Raw genomic sequence first — 19,439 nt, forward strand, 5'->3', positions numbered from 1 at the left:
TTTAGTGTGTTTGAGTGCATAGTCAAAAGTGTCTGTCAGCAAATGCAAATATTCTCAGAAGTCTATTATTTGTATCTTAAAAATTGAGTGTGTTTTGCAGTCTAGTCCATGTTATATCCATGATTGGTTTAATATAAAAATGATATGTAAAGTTCTTTTTTTTTCTTTTTAAAACATCTTTATTGGAGTATAACTGTTTTACAATAGTGTGTTAGTTTTTCCTTTACAACAAAGTGAATCAGTTATACATATACATATGTTCCCATATCTCTTCCCTCTTGTGTCACCCTCTTCCCCACCCTCCCTATCCCACCCCTCTAGGTGGTCACAAAGCACAGAGGTGATCTCCCTGTGCTATGCGGCAGCTTCCCACTAGCTATCTAATTTACATTTGAGAGTGTATATATGTCCCTGCAACTCTCTCACTTCGTCACAGCTTACCCTTGCCCCTCCCCATATCCTCAAGTCCATGCTCTAGTAAGTCTGTGTTTTATTCCCGTCCTACCACTCATCTCTTCATGACATTTTTTTCCTTAGAGTCCATATATATGTGTTAGCATACGGTATTTGTTTTTCTCCTTCTGACTTACTTCACTCTGTATGACAGACTCCAGGTCTATCCACCTCATTACAAATAACTCAGTTTCATTTCTTTTTATGGCTGAGTAATATTCCATTGTATGTATGTGCCACATCTTCTTTATCCATTCATCTGTTGATGGACACTTAGGTTGCTTCCATGTCCTGGCTATCATAAATAGAGTTGCAGTGAACATTTTGGTACATGACTCTCTTTGAATTATGGTTTTCTCAGGGTATATGCCCAGTAGTGGGATGGCTGGGTCGTATGGTAGTTCTATTTGTAGTTTTTTAAGGAACCTCCATACTGTTCTCCATAGTGGCTGTATCAATTTACATTCCCACCAGCAGTGCAAGAAGGTTCCCTTTTCTCCACACCATCTCCAGCATTTATTGTTTCTAGAGTTTTTGATGATGGCCAATCTGATCGGTGTGAGATGATATCTCATTGTAGTTTTGATTTCTCTAATGATTAATGATATTGAGCATTCTTTCATGTGTTTGTTAGCAATCTATATCTTCTTTGGAGAAATGTCTTTAGTTCCTCTGCCCATTTTTGGATTGGGTTGTTTGTTTTCTTGTTATTGAGCTGCATGAGTTGCTTATAAATTTTGGATATTAATCCTTTGTCAGTTGCTTCATTTGCAAATATTTTCTCCCATTCTGAGGGTTGTCTTTTGGTCTTGTTTATGGTTTCCTTTGCTGTGCAAAAGCTTTTAAGTTTCATTAGGTCCCATTTGTTTATTTTTGTTTTTATTTCCATTTCTCTAGTCCATGTTATATCCATGATTGGTTTAATATAAAAATGATATGTAAAGTTCTTAAGAGTAGATTATTATTTAACTGTATTCTGCTTCCCTTATCACTCCTAATCTTTGTGAAAAATGGATAATCCAGGAATCACAGTATAATTATCCTGTAATTTCTTATATCCAAGTTTACCAGTGCATATTTTTATTTGAAAAGCGCTGAGTAAATCTGTGAGGTATTAGGGAAAGATAATACCTCTAGTCCACAGTCCTGAAGCCTGCTCCTGAATTCATTAGTGAATTCTGACACCTTGAACCTGTTTATTAATTCTAAAGCAGTTGATGAAAATTGCTATGAGTTATTGAGTAATGACAAGTTTCCAACTTCTGTGCCAGATGATTTGCATTTATTTCTCACTTAATCCTCACAAAAACCTTTGGGTGGGAATTAGAATGTATTATCTCAAACAATTTGAGGCTTTAAGAAACTTACCAAAGTTCAGACATCTGAGTGGCGTTGACATTATTCAAACTCAATGTTATAGTATGTTAACAGCAGTTGCAGTTTTGAGTGACCGTTCATCATTTTGAGCAGATCTGAGTCCTGGTGTCTCAAAGTAGTAACATGTTACAGTTTTCTTAACACTTGGGATTCTTATTACATTAATCACATTATTTCATTTTGATATTGGTTCATAAATAACATTGAGAGTTTGGTCATTGAGACTGTTTTAAACTTATTTCAAGTCCCTGTCTCTGCTCTTTATCTTGAGCAAGGTCTTTAACCTTGTGTCCCCATGTATAAAATGGTAAAGTTAAAGATAACTCACAAACACAAAAAATGATTTCATGAGTACGAAATTATTTCAGATGTTCATTATGCTTTAGATCACCATACAATTGCAATAAGTTGTTTAAAAAATTGATTATATAAGCAAGATTTGGCAAATTTTTATAATTTTCTTTAGATATCATCTGACTAATGGGAATTTCTTAAAGAAGATTTTTTTTTCTTCTTTTAGAAATGTATTTTCTTACCCCATCTCTCCAAACCTTTAAACCTTTTTCCCCCATTACTCTTGCTTAGTAAATTTAAAAATGCTTTTGTTTTTATTCATACTCATCTTTCATAACACAAATAGCCTAAGCAGCTCAGGTGTCTATATCATTAGTAAATAGCAATAAGATATAGTTATCCAGTAGTACTTTTTGTTTTCAGAATGCAGGTAGGAAAGGGTTACAAAAAATGTTTTTAGTAGATTCTTTAACATTTTCCTGTGTTAACCTTTGAACAACACCATCATTTATATATCCTTCAGCTATCATTTATATATAAATTTGATTTTTGTTTACTAGGTTGCAAACATTTTGAGCCATCTTACAACAGTGCTTTCTGACACATAATAGTTTTTGAAGTTTTAGGGAACTCACCATTTTTATAACATAGCTTGCAGTTATTTGAAGATTATATTTCCTCTACTTTTAAAAAACATAGTTGAAAACCTATAATTAAATTATTCCAGTGCAGGGATCCCATAAATACACAGTCAGGAAAAATGTGTTAATCATCAGGTGTAATGTCAGGTAGATAGTCTTTGGACTTAAGCGTTTCTAAAGGAAAAGAACAAAATTAAAAATTAAAGGGCCACCGTGAAATACTAAATGTTCGGTTGCAAATGTTACCTAAAATGAGGTGTCATTAGAGACTTACTTTTTAAATTCCCCTGTGAATGGAACCTTTGTTAAAACATTTTTTAGGCTGTCACATATTTGATTTTCACATGTTTTTCTTTTTCTTTTTTTTTTTTTGAATTGTCTCGAAGTATTTTTCTCCCTTTTTTAAAATTAATTTTTATTGGAGTATGGTTGCTTTACAATGTTGTGTTAGTTTCTTGCTATACAGTAAACTGAATCAGTCATACGTATACATATATCCCCTCTTTTTTAGATTTCCTTCCCATTTAGGTCACCCCAGAGCACTGAGTAGAGTTCCGTGTCCTATATAGTAGGTTCTCATTAGTTATTGGTTTTATACACAGTAGTGTATATATCACGTTTTTCTTAACGTGTTATGAATGAAAGTGGGTATCTCCCTGTATAGGATGAACTAACTCATAAGAGTATAATTATAATGCTCATAGTAGGCACCCCCCCAACCCCCCATTCTGTTTTCTTCGGAGAAGTGCCAAAAGATGAGTGCTGTTTTGTTGCAGTTGTTTAATGCTTGTGGTTCAGTTTCTATTATAGGGTTATTTAGCCCAATGTCTATAAAACATTATTAATTCCACGTGTTTTTTAAATATTATGTAAATAACTGATAATTGGTCTACCAAAAAACTCATGTTATAATCATTTTCAGAATGTATATGCATAGTATTTATTAAAAAAATTTTTTTTTGCAGTATGTGGGCCTCTCACTGTTGTGGCCTCTCCCATTGCGGAGCACAGCCTCCAGATGCGCAGGCTCAGCGGCCATGGCTCACGGGCCCAGCTGCTCTGCGGCACGTGGGATCTTCCCAGACCGGGGCACGAACCCATGTCCCCTGCATCGGCAGGTGGACTCTCAACCACTGTGCCACCAGGGAAGCCCAATGCATAGTATTTTTTATTTCTCATCATTTCATTGAAAAATTTTGAATGTACAGATAAGTTGCAGTAAATCACTACCCATATATTCTTCACCTGATTTCATCATGACACTTCACCCAGTGTATTAGACCTCTCCTTCTTAATCATAACCATGATTAGATTCAGAGGACTTAACATTGATAAAATACTATTTTCTAATATCAAGTCCATATTCAGATTTCCTCAGTTGCCCTAATAATATATTTTTTAACGTCCTTCCTCCTGCCCTAAGGGAATGTTTTTGGCTTTCATGTCATCACTTTGTTTTCTAATCGCCAGCCCTTTTTTTTTTTTAACATCTTCATTGGTGTATAATTGCTTTACAATGGTGTGTTAGTTTCTACTGTATAACAAAGTGAATCAGCTATACATATACATATATCCCCATGTCTCCTCCCTCTTGCGTCTCCCTCCCACCCTCCCTACGCCACCCCTCCAGGTGGCCGCAAAGCACCGAGCTGATCTCCCTGTGCTATGCGACTGCTTCTCACTAGCTGTCTGTTTTACACTTGGTAGTATATATATATGTCCATGCCACTCTCTCACTTCATCCCAGCTTCCCCTTCCCCTTCCCTGTGTCCTAAAGTAGTCCATTCTCTACGTCTGCATCTTTATTCCTGCCCGTAGTTTCTTCAGAACCTTTTTTTTTTTTAGATTCCATATATATATGTGTTAGCATACAGCATTTGTTCTTCTCTTTCTTACTTCACTCTGTATGACAGACTCTAGGTCCATCCACCTCACTACAAATAACTCAATTTCATTTCTTTTTATGGCTGAATAATATTCTGTTGTATATATGTGTCACATCTTCTTTATCCATTCATCTGTTGATGGACACTTAGGTTGCTTCCATGTACTGGCTATTGTAAATAGAGCTGCAATGAACATTTTGGTACATGACTCTTTTTGAATTATGGTTTTCTCAGGGTATATGCCCAGTAGTGGGATTGCTGGGTCGTATGGTAGTTCTATTTTTAGTTTTTTAAGGAACCTCCATACTGTTCTCCACAGTGGCTGTATCAATTTACATTCCCACCAACAGTGCAACAGGGTTCCCTTTTCTCCACACCCTCTCCAGCATTTATTGTTTGTAGATTTTTTGATGATTCGCCAACCCTTTTTTTGTCTTGTGCAACACTGAATTTGTGAGTGATTTTTGAAAGTGTCCTTGAAGCATTAATTTTAATTTAGAGCATCATATATTCTAATGAATAACTAGGACTGGGATATAAATATTTCATGACTTTCAAATGTAATTGGGTGCTTTGGTTTTATTACTTGCCCTATCTATAATGCATAGCATATACTTCCTTTCTTACATGGCTTAGAAAGTATTCTCTCTAATTTGTTCAAAACAAAGGTGGTTTTTTTTCCTTATCAGTAGAACATGCTGTTATATGCTGTTTTTAGTTGAATATGAATGCATTAGGTACTCTGAAACCTGTGTTTTTATGCATTAATTGGTTTGCCTTTATAAATTAATTGGAGGGATCTTTGAGATAGAGCACTTACCAAATTAAGTGCTCAGCAAAATTAAGTGCTCAGTAAATATCTATTTTAATAGTATGATTGGAATTTATATATAGTCTCTTAATATTTATTCAGTTTTATCTCACTGAAATATTTGGGCAAATATTTAACTTCTTATCTTTCTGTACCTCCTCCCCCAAACCCGGGGGGAAGAAATCCTACAGTTTTTTCTGGCTACTCTTTTAGTGTATGATGTTCTATAAGCAGAATAAAGAAACTCTTACTCTTTTGGGGAGCAATTTTAAAATTTTAATCCGTGGGATTGATAGATAGTACTCAAGCTGTGAAATTCTGGTACTTCTTTTTATCACCAAGGGTACTCTCATCAGATCAGTTCCAAATATTGTGTTACTATAAGCCTGAAGCTGGAGCACTGTGTCCATTTTCTGTGTGGATCCATTTTATTTTCCAGAAAGCTCAGTGTCAAGCTGTGCTGTGCTTAAGGCATATTTTTAAAACTGGTGAGCTTAATCCATAGTGGAGTTAACAGTTTTATCCTTTGAAAAGAAGTTTCTTCTCCTGTGTTTCTACTATACCTTGTGAACACCTTCACCTTGCATTTATTGTTTTTCATTGTAAGGATTTGTATGTCTACCTTTATATCCTCTTCTTTTTGGTGCCTAGTCTTCAGGGCCTGATACTTTGAAGATGCCATTAAGTAATTGTTGAATGAATGAGTAAGTGCTAACTCTTTTTAAGACAGTATAATTTCCAATTAGGTAAGCTGTTTTATTAAAAAGAGCCAGGATGTAATGGCATTTTCTATTAAATTCTAAAGAAATAACTGGCCTCAGTATGTTGTTTTCTATTCCTAAATTTTATTTCATGCAATAAATTTGGTACTTGTTTAAAATTGTTAATATTTACCATGGAGCTTTGTGTCTCTAATGTCTAATTTATCTTTAAAAGGATATGTGCTTAATACATTACATCTAGTAAATATTAAATATTTGCTGCCTGGGACCTATTAGGTCTGTCAGTGTTTCTTGAAGTAAGTCACCTTCTTTACTAATATAATTATTTTGCTTCCTCTACTCCTGTTATGATAGATACGACCGTACGTAGGGTGTTTGGTACAGTATTTGCCTCTTCTTTGGAAGCAGAGTGAAGAACACAATATGTTGAGATGTGCTATTCTGACAACACTTATTCATCTTGTTCAGGTAAGTTACTTCTACACAGTTTCTTAGTTTAGTACTTTTTCTTTTTTAAAATTTTTTTACTGTTTTCATGTGGTTTTTGTCAGTGATATAAAAGGTCTTACATTTGTCTCATGTGTGATCTAAACAGTTTAAAAATACCTTTTATATGTTTACTATGCACATTTTTTGACATAAAAATATTCTCTACTTTTAAAAGACTATTTCTTTCATTAGATGTAGTTTTCCCCAGTGATGGTAGACTCGTGATTTGTGCAGTCAGTCGCTTGTTCTTTGCATGCAGCTTCCTTGGTATTCAGAACTCTTATGCATAAAGTTACTCTCCATTTTCACTCTCTTTCCTTGATTTAATATAAAAATTTTCCCTTTCACATGTTGGGAAGGCAGTAAAACAGGTGAATTGCTTTTGAGGGAAGGAATGAATTTGATTTTCAGTATCTTGCCTTTGAGGTATGGGGATGTGCAGCAGGAAGAGAGGACCCTAAAATTTCAGAGAGAGAGAGAGAGAGAGAGAGAGAGAGATGGGACTGTTGTCCTCATTTGAACTGTTATAGTGAATTATAGTCTGATGTTGAGAGTATGGCGAGGAAAGCACTTAAGGCCAAGACTTAGAATATCTGGCTACAGGGATGCACAAGTGATTTTTACTGCCTTGCCCCAAAGTTTGATAGATTTTTTCCAATGGGGAGATCTCTTTTGAGATTAAGAATTACTACTCTGAAATGTTCTAATAAGTTAAAAAAAAAAACCTGTCTAATATTAGTTTTAAAAAAACCTTTCTCTGTTACCTTGGTACTTTTTTGAAACATAAATTCATTCTTTCACTAAATATTTATGGATGAGTTTTGCAGTTACACATTTCTGAGGCAGTTTTAGATACTTGATTAGTGATACAAAATTTTTTTAAAGCACTTTCTTTTTAATAAATGTCTGGCCTAGCATCTCTTCTTGTCTACCCTTTAATTCTTGTGATTATCCTGAAAAATTATATCCCTTTTGTAGATGGGGATAGAAAGGCTAAGAGAAGGTTAACGAGTAGCCTGAGATTGCTCATGTAAGTGTCAGAACAGAGTGATCGCCGTATCTTTTGCCTTATATCCCTGCCAAATTTGTTTTTAGACTCAATTTGAGATTTTTGTGAGGGAGGTGTGTCTCTTCAGGCAGTGTTACCTCAGGAAATCTTAGGAAGCCATAGTGACTTGCATGGAATGTTTGGAGTATATAGGACCTTTTCCTTTAATCCTGACATTTAAGTACCCTGTGTATTTGTATAGGCCAGAGATACAAGCCTTCGTCTAAGTAATCATCTGCCCTTCCTGGAGAAAGCATGTAACATTTAATATTAAAATTGAGACTAGCTTAAAATAAATTTTTCAGCCCTTTGAGAAGATTATACTAGGGTTATAGGTAAGTTTCCTTTCATGGAAAACAATGTATCTTTTGACTTTTATTTTTATTTATTGAAACTATATTTCAACTGTATTGAAATATAGTTGGTGTACAAGCCACCCTTTGAATTTTAAAATTTAATAGGCAGATATTAGTGTAGGTATTTGTATGTTTTTGTTTTTGTTTTCATTTTTTAAATTCTAGGAACCCAGACTAATAGTCTCTGACTGAGGAGTGTAATAATGGATGAAAATAAACTTACTCATCTGCAGTAGTTGGCCTCAGTGGAAGTAGGCATTCATTCATCGAATAAAGATTTTTTGAACAGTTGCAATATGCAATACATGGTACTAGGCACTGGGATGCAGAAATGAATAGGGCAAGCTCTTTGTGAATGTGGCTGTCTAGGGGAAGACTGAATAGCTAAGTGCTCTGTTAGCAATAAGAACATGATGCTGTGGGGCACTTGGTAGGTTACGCATCTTAGACTTGAGGGTGAGGTGGGACATCAGGGAAGACTTCCTTCCTAGGTGATACCCAAATAGTGTTGGTGTTAAATAGTGTTGAACAAGAGGTGTTAATGAGATATGGTGGTTCAGGGATGAGAGTGGTAAAGATATTTTAAACAAATTGACCAGCATATGTAAAGCCCCCTGGACATGTGAGAATGGGATATTTTGTGGGTTTTTTTTTTTTTTGAGTTTATATATTGATCGGTTTTGTATGTAGATAGGTTAAGGAGTCAGTTCTTGAAGACTTTTTATGAAAAGTAGCAGTATCTCCATTTCCTATTTAGTGGAAGGATCCACTTTCAACACTTACAGCCCTGTCTCTTTGGCTTTTTATCTCTCTAGCTCTAAGTAACATACTTATATTGTTCATTCTTTTTTTTTTTTTTTTGCGGTATGCGGGCCTCTCACTGTTGTGGCCTCTCCCATTGCGGAGCACAGGCTGCGGATGCGCAGGCTCAGCGGCCATGGCTCACGGGCCCAGCCGCTCCGCGGCATGTGGGATCTTCCCGGACCAGGGCACGAACCCATGTCTCCTGCATCGGCAGGCGGATTCTCAACCACTGCGCCACCAGGGAAGCCCTGTTCATTCTTGATTTAAGCATTTTAGGCATTATCTCTTGACCACCCTGTTTAGAAGATGAAATTTTAATTCTTTCATTTCCCTCTGTATGACTCCTATTCCTCCCATCCTCCCAAAATAGTTAGATTGTAATTTAAATTAGGTCACTATTTAGTGTTTTTATTTGTGTGACTATATAAAGGCTATTGAAGGCATATATCATTATGTTACGGTAAATTTTCTTTCTTGTACAACCATCTTCCTAATCTTCACTCCTATATAATAATTTTGTTTGCTTAGTTTATAAGTTTTCTATTACTGTGTAACAAATTACCACAAAAGTAGTGGCTTAAAACAACATCCAAAATAACTCATAGTTCTGTAGACCAGAGGTCCAACACACCTTGCCTGTACTCTTTGATCAGGATCTGACAGGCTGAAATTGAGGTGTCTGCCAGGTTAAGTTCTCCCCTGCAGGCTTTGAGGAAGATTTGTCTTTATACTCAGTCCACTTGTTGGCAGAATTAAATTCCTTGATCTGTAGGACTGTGGTCCTGGTTTACTTGCTGGCTGTCAGCTGGGGCACCTCTCAGTTCCTAGGGTCCAGCCACATTGCTTGATATACGGCCCCTTCCATCTTCAGCGTCAGCAGTGGGGAAATTCTTGGCTGTCAAATCCCCTCAGGCTTTGAATCTCTAACTTTCTTTTATGCAAGTAACCAAAGAAAACTCTCTTTTAAAGGGTTCATGTGGTTAGGTCAGGCTTACCTGTATAATTTTTCTATCATAAGATCATTCAATTTGGGACCTTAATCACATCTGTAAAGTAGTATCTAAATTAGCATTTGATTGAATAACTGGCGAATGGTGTGTGTACAACTGGGGTTAAGAATCATAGGTGGTCATCTTAGAATTCTGCCTGCTACATTTAGTTTTCTATGTAACTGAATCCATTCTCTCCACCTGTTATCTACATAGTCCCTCAGTGTGTTTACACACATCAGGTGTTTTATTACTTTCATCATCTTGGAATCTGGGAGATTCTTAAGTGCTTTAGTCTGGCCTGGGTTTACTCTATGCTTGTTCACAGCTGTTATAACTAGATCCCCTTTCAGTGTCATCTAAAGGGTTCTTCTTGCCTATCCTTTCTATAGGATGCCTGTTTTCTGACCTGTCTTCTTCCTTGTTTTACTTCCTCTTTCTGATGGAGCCCATGAATGCCAGTGGCATTCTGCAAAAGGTACATGGGAGGTAAATTTTCTCCAGATTTTGCATGTGTGAAAATGTCTTACAGCTTTCACATTGACTAATAGTTTGGCTGAGTGTAAAATTCTAGATTATCCCTCAGAATTTTAGAGGCATTTTTCCTTTGTCTTCTAGCTTCTAGAGTTGCTTCTAGGAATCCTGAGCCATTTAATTCTCGTTTCTTGAATGTTTCATCTCTCCTTTCCCTTTGGCAACTTGTATGATCTTCTCTGTGTTCCTGTTTTCAATTTCATGATGATGTGGGTGTATTTTTATTCCACTGTTCTGGACATGTGGTGGATATTGTAAACTGGAAACTCATGTTCTTGGGTTCTAGATAAGTCTATTGTATTTTGTTGATTATTTCTGCACCTTCATGTTTTTCTTTTGTCTCTTTCTGAACTTCTTATTACTTAGATGATAGATGAATGAACCAGCTCTGTATTTTTCTTCATTTCTGCTTTTTCTTCTCTTTGTCCTTTTGCTTTAATTTCTGGGGTATTTCTTCAGCTTTATCATTCACTCTATTGAGTTTTTCATTCCTGCTATAATATTTTTAATGTCTATGAGTTCTTTTTTTTTTTTTTTTTTTTTTTTTTGCGGTATGCGGGCCTCTCACTGTTGTGGCCTCTCCCGTTGCGGAGCACAGGCTCCGAACGCGCAGGCTCAGCGGCCATGGCTCACAGGCCCAGCTGCTCTGCGGCATGTGGGATCCTCCCGGACCAGGGCATGAACCCGTGTCCCCTGCATCGGCAGGCGGACTCTCAATCACTGCAGGGAAGCCCACTTCTTTTTTTTTTAAAGTTAAAAAGTTTTTATTTGTTTATTTTTATTGAAGTATAGTTGATTTACAATATTATATTAATTTCAGGTATACAACATAATTCAATATTTTTATAGATTATACTCCAATTAAAGTTATTACAAAGTAATGGCTGTATTTCTCTGTTCTGTGTAATATATCCTTATTGATTATTTTATACATGTTTGTGTCTCTTCATCCCATATCCTATTTTCCCCTCCCCCTTCGATGAGTTCTTTTTTGTATTGTTGAATAATCATTTTACAGCATTTCATTTTTTTTTTCATGAATACAATGTTTTCTTTTATTCTGACAAGGACATTGATGATGTATTCTTCTAAGCTTTCATCTCTATGTGTGGTCTCTGTTTCCTTCAAGTTTGCTGTTTTCTGTTTTGTTGTGTTCTCTGTTTTTCATATTAGATATTTTAATCATATATGTTGATCCTTGGTTGCCTGCTTTTTTTTTTTTCCCCTTGTGAAAATTTGAAGCATGTACAAAAGAAGGAAGAACAGTATAATGAATCTTTAGGTAACCATCACCCAACTAAAAGAGTTATATCAACATTTTGTCTGTATACATTTAAGAGTGGGCACTAAAAAGCTAATTGAAGGGTTAAGTATGTATGCAAAGCTTGCTGATTGTGGATTTTTTCTTTAGGATAATCTAGCTGGAGGTTTTTTTTGTACGGGACAGATGTTTTGGTTCCATGTTTTTCAGATCTTTCCTTAGTGAAAGATCCGTCAGTCTCCCGTCTATTACGTTATATCCCGTTTTATATAGTATCCTTAGTCTTGATTACCTGATATCTCCCTGTCTTTAGATGATTTGTTTTGCTTAACCAGAAAATAAGTGGCCAATTCTATACTGGGTTCAGGAGAGGGCCAGTTGTTGACTGTTGCACTTGGATGAGATCTTGTCATCAGATGTCTTTTAAAATACCTTCTAGAGGTCCTATTATTTTTAATACCTCCTCTTCAACTTCCCCTTCCCAAAATACCTTGAGCTATCAGTTCCTGAGTCTTTTGGAGTTTCTGTGATATAAATCAGGTGGTTTCTTGCCCTTTTTCACTGCTGGCTTTGAGCTTTCATTTTCTGAGTCTGCTAAATCAGTCTTTCTCTCCTGCTTCCAAAAATGAGTTGTTTTTATCTCTTCTTATGCTGTCTTTGTACTTACGGTTTTAGGTCTTTAAAAGCACATCCTCATATAGCCTTTTAGTGGATCTTGGGAGAGCAGAGTAGTAAATGCATGTGTTAAGTCTGTCAGCTTTCTGCAGAAGTTAACGGTGATTTCTAGTATGGAGTTGTTTGGTACAGCTGCGACAGAGTGTTGAGCTTAGGTGTGGGGGTCTGGTTAGGAAGGCATAAAGAATATCTCTTGAAGTTCAGAGGAAGGAATGTTATCCTTTGTATTTTAGAAAGGTAATCAGTGTACCAGTGGGGACACTGGTTTGGAATGGAGGTAAACCAAGGTCAAGGAAATAGTTGGGAGGCTCTTCTGTTAACCGTGAAAGAAATGATGACCTGAAGTAAAGCCATGGAAAGAAGGGGAAAAATTTGAAAAATATTAGAGAGATAGAATTAAGGATTGTTTAGATTTGGGGTGAGGAGGAGGAAGAACCAGGAGGTTGTTGTGATATGATTTATCTCTAGATAGACAGTGGTTCATGTCACTTGAGTTAGGAAATGCAGGAAGAGGAACCATTTTTTTTAGGAAGACAATGAGTTGGTTCACTGGTATACTTGAGAGTTTGAGATGACATCTGGGTTATGATGTCCTGTGTCATTTGGGGTATCTGGAGTTCAGAGGTTGTGGTTGGAGATAATAGATTTGGACGTTATCAGCATGTACATGGGACATGAGAAGAGAACCGAAGACAACATGAGAAATAGCAATTTTTAGAGAGTGTTGTTCTTTTCTCCCCTCTTAACTTACTTAAATTATAGATTCACAGGCAGTTGCGAAGATCGTACAGAGAGATTTCCTTATACCTTTCACCTAATTTTAAATTCCTTTTATGTTTTATGTAATTATAGTACAATATGATTTCCTCCCTTCAAGCATTTATGATAATTTTATTAATAACTGATGACTATTTTTGAGCTTTCATAGTATTGTAGACAACATCTTGTAGCTCTAACTGTAATTATTTCATAGTATTGTAGACAGTTTCTTACAGTTACAGTTGTGGGTTGAAAGAATGTTCAAATAAATTTACTTAAAACTGCATATTTGGGATTGGACACATTCTTCAAGCCACTAGATTACAAAAGTAAATTTCTTCAGGCTTTAACTGAGAGAGTCTTATGTATTTAGCAGTTGCTTACTTTAGTTTTGCTAATGCTAGCATACTGTGCTCATTGAAATGTGCACTAAGTAAGTAGATTCTGACATTCCTAGGAAATATTAAGTCTACTTAATATTAAAAATGAACTTGACTAGTTTTTCTTCATTTTTTTTTTTTTTTTTTTTTTTGTTCTGTTAAGAATTGAGCTATGGAGAGTGAAATTTAACTGAATTTTAAGGCCCAATTTACTACTTTATGAAATGTGACATTTTTATAAATCTCTTCCTTTGGAAAAATCTTTAATAAAGTCTTTCAGCTGATGCTGAATTATAGAAAGGGCCAAACTTAACATTTAAGGATGAACTTTATGTATTTCCACTGAATTATCTATACCTCACTGATAAAATTTCATATATATATACACATATGTATATCATCAAAAGGGGAATACATACATATTTTGTTGCATTGTAATTATATGTCAACTATATTGACATCTGAATTATTTTCTAAGTGAGGAGGTGTTTGATAGTTTGGTTTCCTTTCTGTGTTTATCAGATTATAGAGATTATTATGAATTAAAAATTGACTTTATATCCTTTTTGTTTCTTTCAAAGTGCTTAGATTTAGTGTGATATACTGAGTCAACCTCCATAAGACAGTAATTAGTCAAAGTAGAATTTGACATTAAAACCCCCTCTTCTTCCATCTTTGTATTCTTAATTCATTAAAAATATTAGCAGAAATTCTTCATTAAAAAACATGCACACATTAAAAAAGACTCCTTTTACCTTCTTCCAACATCCTTTTCCAATATCCATATTTAACTAGTGTTGACAGTTTTTTCTGTTTGCTCCCAAGAAACATTTTTATGCATGTATCTTCATATCAGATACATAGTTATTTAAAAAAATTGTTTGGCATGTGGAATTGTTATACACATTTCTTTTTTTTTTTTTTTTTGTGGTACCTGGGCCTCTCACTGTTGTGGCCTCTCCTGCTGCGGAGCACAGGCTCCGGACGCGCAGGCTCAGCGGCCATGGCTCACGGGCCCAGCCGCTCCGTGGCATGTGGGATCCTCCCGGATCGGGGCACAAACTCACGGCCCCTGCATCGGCAGGCAGACTGTCAACCACTGCGCCACCAGGGAAGCCCCACATTTCTTTTTAATCCCAATTTGTCATTATTTTTGAGATTGTTTTCCTTCCATGCCTAATCCTTTTTCATGGCTACTCAGTATTCTAGAATATGAAGGTATTATAATTTAATTATCTTACTGATGAACATTTAGATTGGGTTCATTTTAGCTTATTTAGGTGAGATAATTTGTAGAATTTCATACATCATTGTTAACACCTTCAGTTGTCAGAGAAGGGAAAATAAATATTTATATGAGAAATCTCTTACAATGAACAGATATGTGTAGCCTTGGTATATATGGTTTTACTACCATTAGGCAATTGAATAATATTTTTTTTCCAATTGTAAACAGAACTAATTTTGTTTTAGTAGTGCTTATAATTAGAACCATTCTTTTAAAATCTGATTGATTTTTTATAAGTTGGTTTTAGGGCTTTTAAATATGATAGGTGATTTTTTGGTGGGAGGTGGAACCTTAGAGTATCTTATGTTAAGTTTTATTTATACTTCCCATAGGGATTAGGAGCAGACAGCAAGAACCTGTACCCTTTCCTGCTCCCAGTTATTCAACTGAGTACAGATGTTTCCCAGCCTCCACATGTTTATCTTCTGGAAGATGGTTTAGAATTATGGTAAGAGGAAAAACTTGATACCGTGGATCTTATTTATTTATTTTCCTGGCCTTCCCTACTCATGGCAGTAAAGCAAAGGTCATGTAATAGGGCTTAAAAACTCAGCATTTAAAGACAAAAACATAAAGTCAGTTTCCCTGAACTGGGTAACATAATACGTAGCTCCAACTTTTCTTGGCAGCTGTCACTCAGTGTAGGCTTCTAATAGTCAAAGTTAGAGAGGAAGTTTCAGTAAGAACTTAGCTGAATTTTATCTTTTGGAATTTGGAATGTAAAATGGGGAATCTTGATCAAAACTAAAAATTGACATAAAACTTCCAGTGTATTAAATTAAATGAGATGTTTTGCGGGATATTGAGTTATTTTCAACCTCTTACTGCTTTACCCAGTAAGTGCTGAGATAGACTGCCTCAGCCCTAAATGTTAATGCTACTTAGTCTTGACTTATTTTACTGAGTAAGTAGTACATAGTGTTAAGAGGTAAAAAACAAACCCTGTTTCTGTGGCATCTCAGAGCTACAAACTGTGAAATGAATGAATGAGAGTTAAGTAAGTACAGACTGAGTAGAAATCTTTTCTTCGTCTTACTGATGGCAGCAGTTTTCTTCAGGGCCAATCTTTATTTAAGATGTAATTAATAATACAGGAAAGGTTTTAAAGTTCTAATTAAAAACCTAGTATTGGAATTAAAAAAGCAAATCAGAAAATAACCACAGAAAAAATAAACATTTGTAGTATATCCCTCCCTCACTCCTTCCCTCCCTTCTTCCCTTCCTCCCTCCCTTCCTTCAGTTTTGCTTGGATGTCTAGGAATGAACAGTTTTTTGATTCTAAGAAATTGTCTTTGATGCAAATGGTAAAATTAATGATCTGTATCAGAATACTAGATGAACAATTTAAAAACATAACTAGGTAGATACTTACTAATTTGCAATTTGTGTTTCTCATATTCTTTTCCAGGTTATGTTGTTTGAACTTAAGTGACTTAAATGATTGTAAACTAGCATGTGTTGGAGCCTCTTATATTCATATATATTTATTCGTACAGGATGGATTACTCTAGATCAGAGGTTGGCAAACTTTTTCCCTAAAGGAGCAGATGGTAATTATTTTAGGCTTCACAGGCTATGTACTTTCTGTCCCAACTCTTCAACTCTGCTGTTTCAGCACCAAAGCAGTCATAGACAGTAGATGAACAAATGGACATGGCTGTGTTCCAATAAAACATCACTTACAGAAAAAGGGTATTGGTTTGGCCCATGAGCTATAGTTTGCCAGCTTCTACTCTAGATTACAAATTAAAACCTCTGGCACATAGATACTTTTCTGTAACCATATGTATATGATATCTATCATAAAGATTAAAAATATTAGTTATAATAAAGAGGCAGACTCATATACTTATCAATATAATTACAGATTTAGTATATTAACGTGTTAATGAGAGGTAGATAAAATTTTAAGGGATTATATGAACAGGTAATAATAGAAGTGCATTGCTCTACTAATGGTAATTACTTTTTTCCTAGCCTTTCGTTATATGTAAACAAAATTAAATCATTAGGATACATTTTAAAAATTTATCAAATTTATTAAAGCTAAGATTATTTAGAGAATCAGCATACACACTTCTTAATATAATTTTCTTAACGGGTTAGAACTCGTATTTGGAAGCAGATATAGGTGGCCAGTCCCACGTATACCACTGCGTTAGGTTTGTAATCATTTTCTGTGAGCCTTTCCTTCTGTAAAATGAGGAAAAATAATTTCTACCTGATGTGGTTGTTGTAAGCATGAGATACTGTTTGTAAAGTGGTTAGCGTGTTGTGTATGATTTGTAAAGTCTGAGAATTGGTGAGATTGCCTAGGAATAAAAGGGTAGATAGAGAGCCTTGTGCTCAGGGCAGAATCCTGAAGAAAAAACATTCTGAGGTCACACGAGGAGCCATCAGAGGTGATATAGGAGGAAAACCAAGCCAAGAGAGAATATTTACTATAAGAGGGAATGGTTAAGTATGTCAAATGTTGCTGATTGTCCTTGTAAGAGTGTACAGAGAAGTGAATGGAGATGATAGGAGGGGTTTCAGAGGAGTAGTGAGCACAGAAGGAAGAATTGGAGTAGACTGAAGAATGAATTGGAGTTAAGTAAGTACAGACTGTGAGCATTGACAGCTTGTTTGAAAGTTTTTACTATGAAGAGGATGTTGAAATTGCGTTAACAGTTGGCTAGTGCGGGAATGAAGATCTAGAGGTATGAGGCTCAAGAGAGTGAGATAATTGAAGGAGGCAAGAAGGAATGGGATTCAGCATAAGTGGAAGGAGTTGATTTTTTTTTTTTTTCTTTAAATAGCAGCAGGGGTATTTCGTCCATTTTAACTCGAGGCAGGAAGATAGGTTTCTGTATTGTAATAGAATGAGATGGGAAGGTGTTCCATCTAATAGCTTCTGTTTTCTCAACAAAATATGAAGTATAGTAATCAATTGAGTGTCATGGGAGTATTTATAAGATGAGAGAAGTCTGTGGGGACAGAGGTATAAAATAGTTATCCTGGGGAATGGAAATTTGAACTGATAGGGCTTACCAGTACGAGTTGATGTTTGTGGTCTTGTTTACAATGAAAAAATTTTCAGGCGGATTATGTGATTTTTTTTTTCATGACTTCTTTGACCCAACATTGTTTATTTTTTTGCTGATATTAAAATATATGGTTCAGGCCTGGATTTATTGCATTGTAAATATAACATAACACTTGTACAATATTTTGAAACTTAATGTGAATTTTAGTGACTTCTTATAGTATCTATTTTTGTAATACATTCACATAAATAGTAATGATAGTATCAAAGATACAGACTTTCATGTATATCTGTTCTTTTTAACTTGTAGATTGTTAGTTCACATTATTTTGCTTTTTCATCTTGACCCTGATGTATTAAAATAGCCCATTCAGTTTTCTTCATGTGAGTGCCCCTTTCTAGCATTTTTGATCTGTAAGTTAAAAAAAATTAACTGCACAGTTTTGATACTTTTGTATAGTGTTATAAGATTTATTAAATAAAATATATTTAAAATTTTTTATGAAGCATCATGTGATATAATGTATGTTTCCAGTGATTAATTTTCCACCTTTTAATTCTTTTGCATTTAAATTTTATATTAATATTGTATGGTTTATTTTGTTTAGATTTGATTTAACTATATATGTTCATCTTTTACATTTTAGCTTTTTTATCTGAAATTTATTTATGTTCTATACAGAGCAAATTTTTAAATTTTATATTTTAACCTAACCAAAGAGACTTTACTTCAAAAGAATTTTAATGGTCTTATATTTATTTGTTGAACTGATATGCCTGTCTTTTTACTTTATGCTCTCTCTTTTCTACATTTTTTGTGGAAGGATGACATTAATTTTACATTTCTCTATTCAAAGATGTAGGTGCATATAGCTTTGTCTAATTATTCATCAAAATAGTTAACTTTTCCCTTTCCCTGATGGTAAAGAATTTAGTGCTTTGACTTTGCCTCACTACATCTCCTTTCCAAGTCTTTATTTGTTTAATCTGGAATTACAAACCATGTCATTTTATTTTTAAGTAGTTTAAGTTCTTCAAGACTTTTTCCTCTTTTGAATAGCATAGTTTATACTGTGGGAACTAGCATAGGAAGTGAGAGTGACAATGACCTGAGTGGCCTTTTAGCTAAGGTAATGACAGTAGAAGGGAAGGAACAAGCTGCAGATAGAATCTTAATCTGGACCTATTGAGTAAGAGAGTTTTTTTAAACATCTTTTGGCATTTAGAATATGACCTCCAATTTTTTTCTCGGTGAAACCCCAGGACTGGAGTGTAGTTGTTCTTTTGGCTTCATGGTTATTTTAAAGGTGAATAGAATAATGTGTTTTTTTCACCTTTCCTGAAGTTTCATTCTTTAAAAATGAAATAAAATCCTGTTGCTGTTTTTTAAATTTATTTTTTATTGAAGTATAGTTGATTTACAATGTTGTGTTAATTTCTTCTGTACACCAAAGTGACTCAGTTACACACACATATACATTCTTTTTTATATTCTTTTCCATTACGGTTTATCCCAGGATATTGAATATAGTTCCCTGTGCTGTGTGGCGGCACCTTGTTGTTTATCCATTCTGTATGTAATAGTTGGCATCTACTAACCCCAGACTCCCAGTCCATCCCTCCCCCACGCCCCTCCCCCTTGGCAAC

At 35.1% G+C, this 19,439-nt stretch overlaps 1 protein-coding gene across 5 annotated transcripts in view; it reads left to right on the forward strand.

Annotated features, from left to right (window-relative positions):
• Nucleotides 1-19,439, forward strand: part of IPO11 (importin 11) — a 246,493-nt gene that overhangs the window by 80,132 nt on the left and 146,922 nt on the right. For all 5 annotated transcript variants that reach the window (XM_067031019.1, XM_067031018.1, XM_059063535.2 and 2 more), the window contains 2 exons: nt 6,539-6,652; nt 15,100-15,215. In XM_067031019.1, coding sequence (XP_066887120.1) covers nt 6,539-6,652; nt 15,100-15,215 — 230 coding nt within the window. The remainder of the gene's footprint in view (nt 1-6,538; nt 6,653-15,099; nt 15,216-19,439) is intronic.

Source organism: Kogia breviceps, chromosome 4 (genome assembly GCF_026419965.1).
Source record: "Kogia breviceps isolate mKogBre1 chromosome 4, mKogBre1 haplotype 1, whole genome shotgun sequence".
In the NCBI taxonomy this organism is placed as follows: domain Eukaryota; kingdom Metazoa; phylum Chordata; class Mammalia; order Artiodactyla; family Physeteridae; genus Kogia; species Kogia breviceps.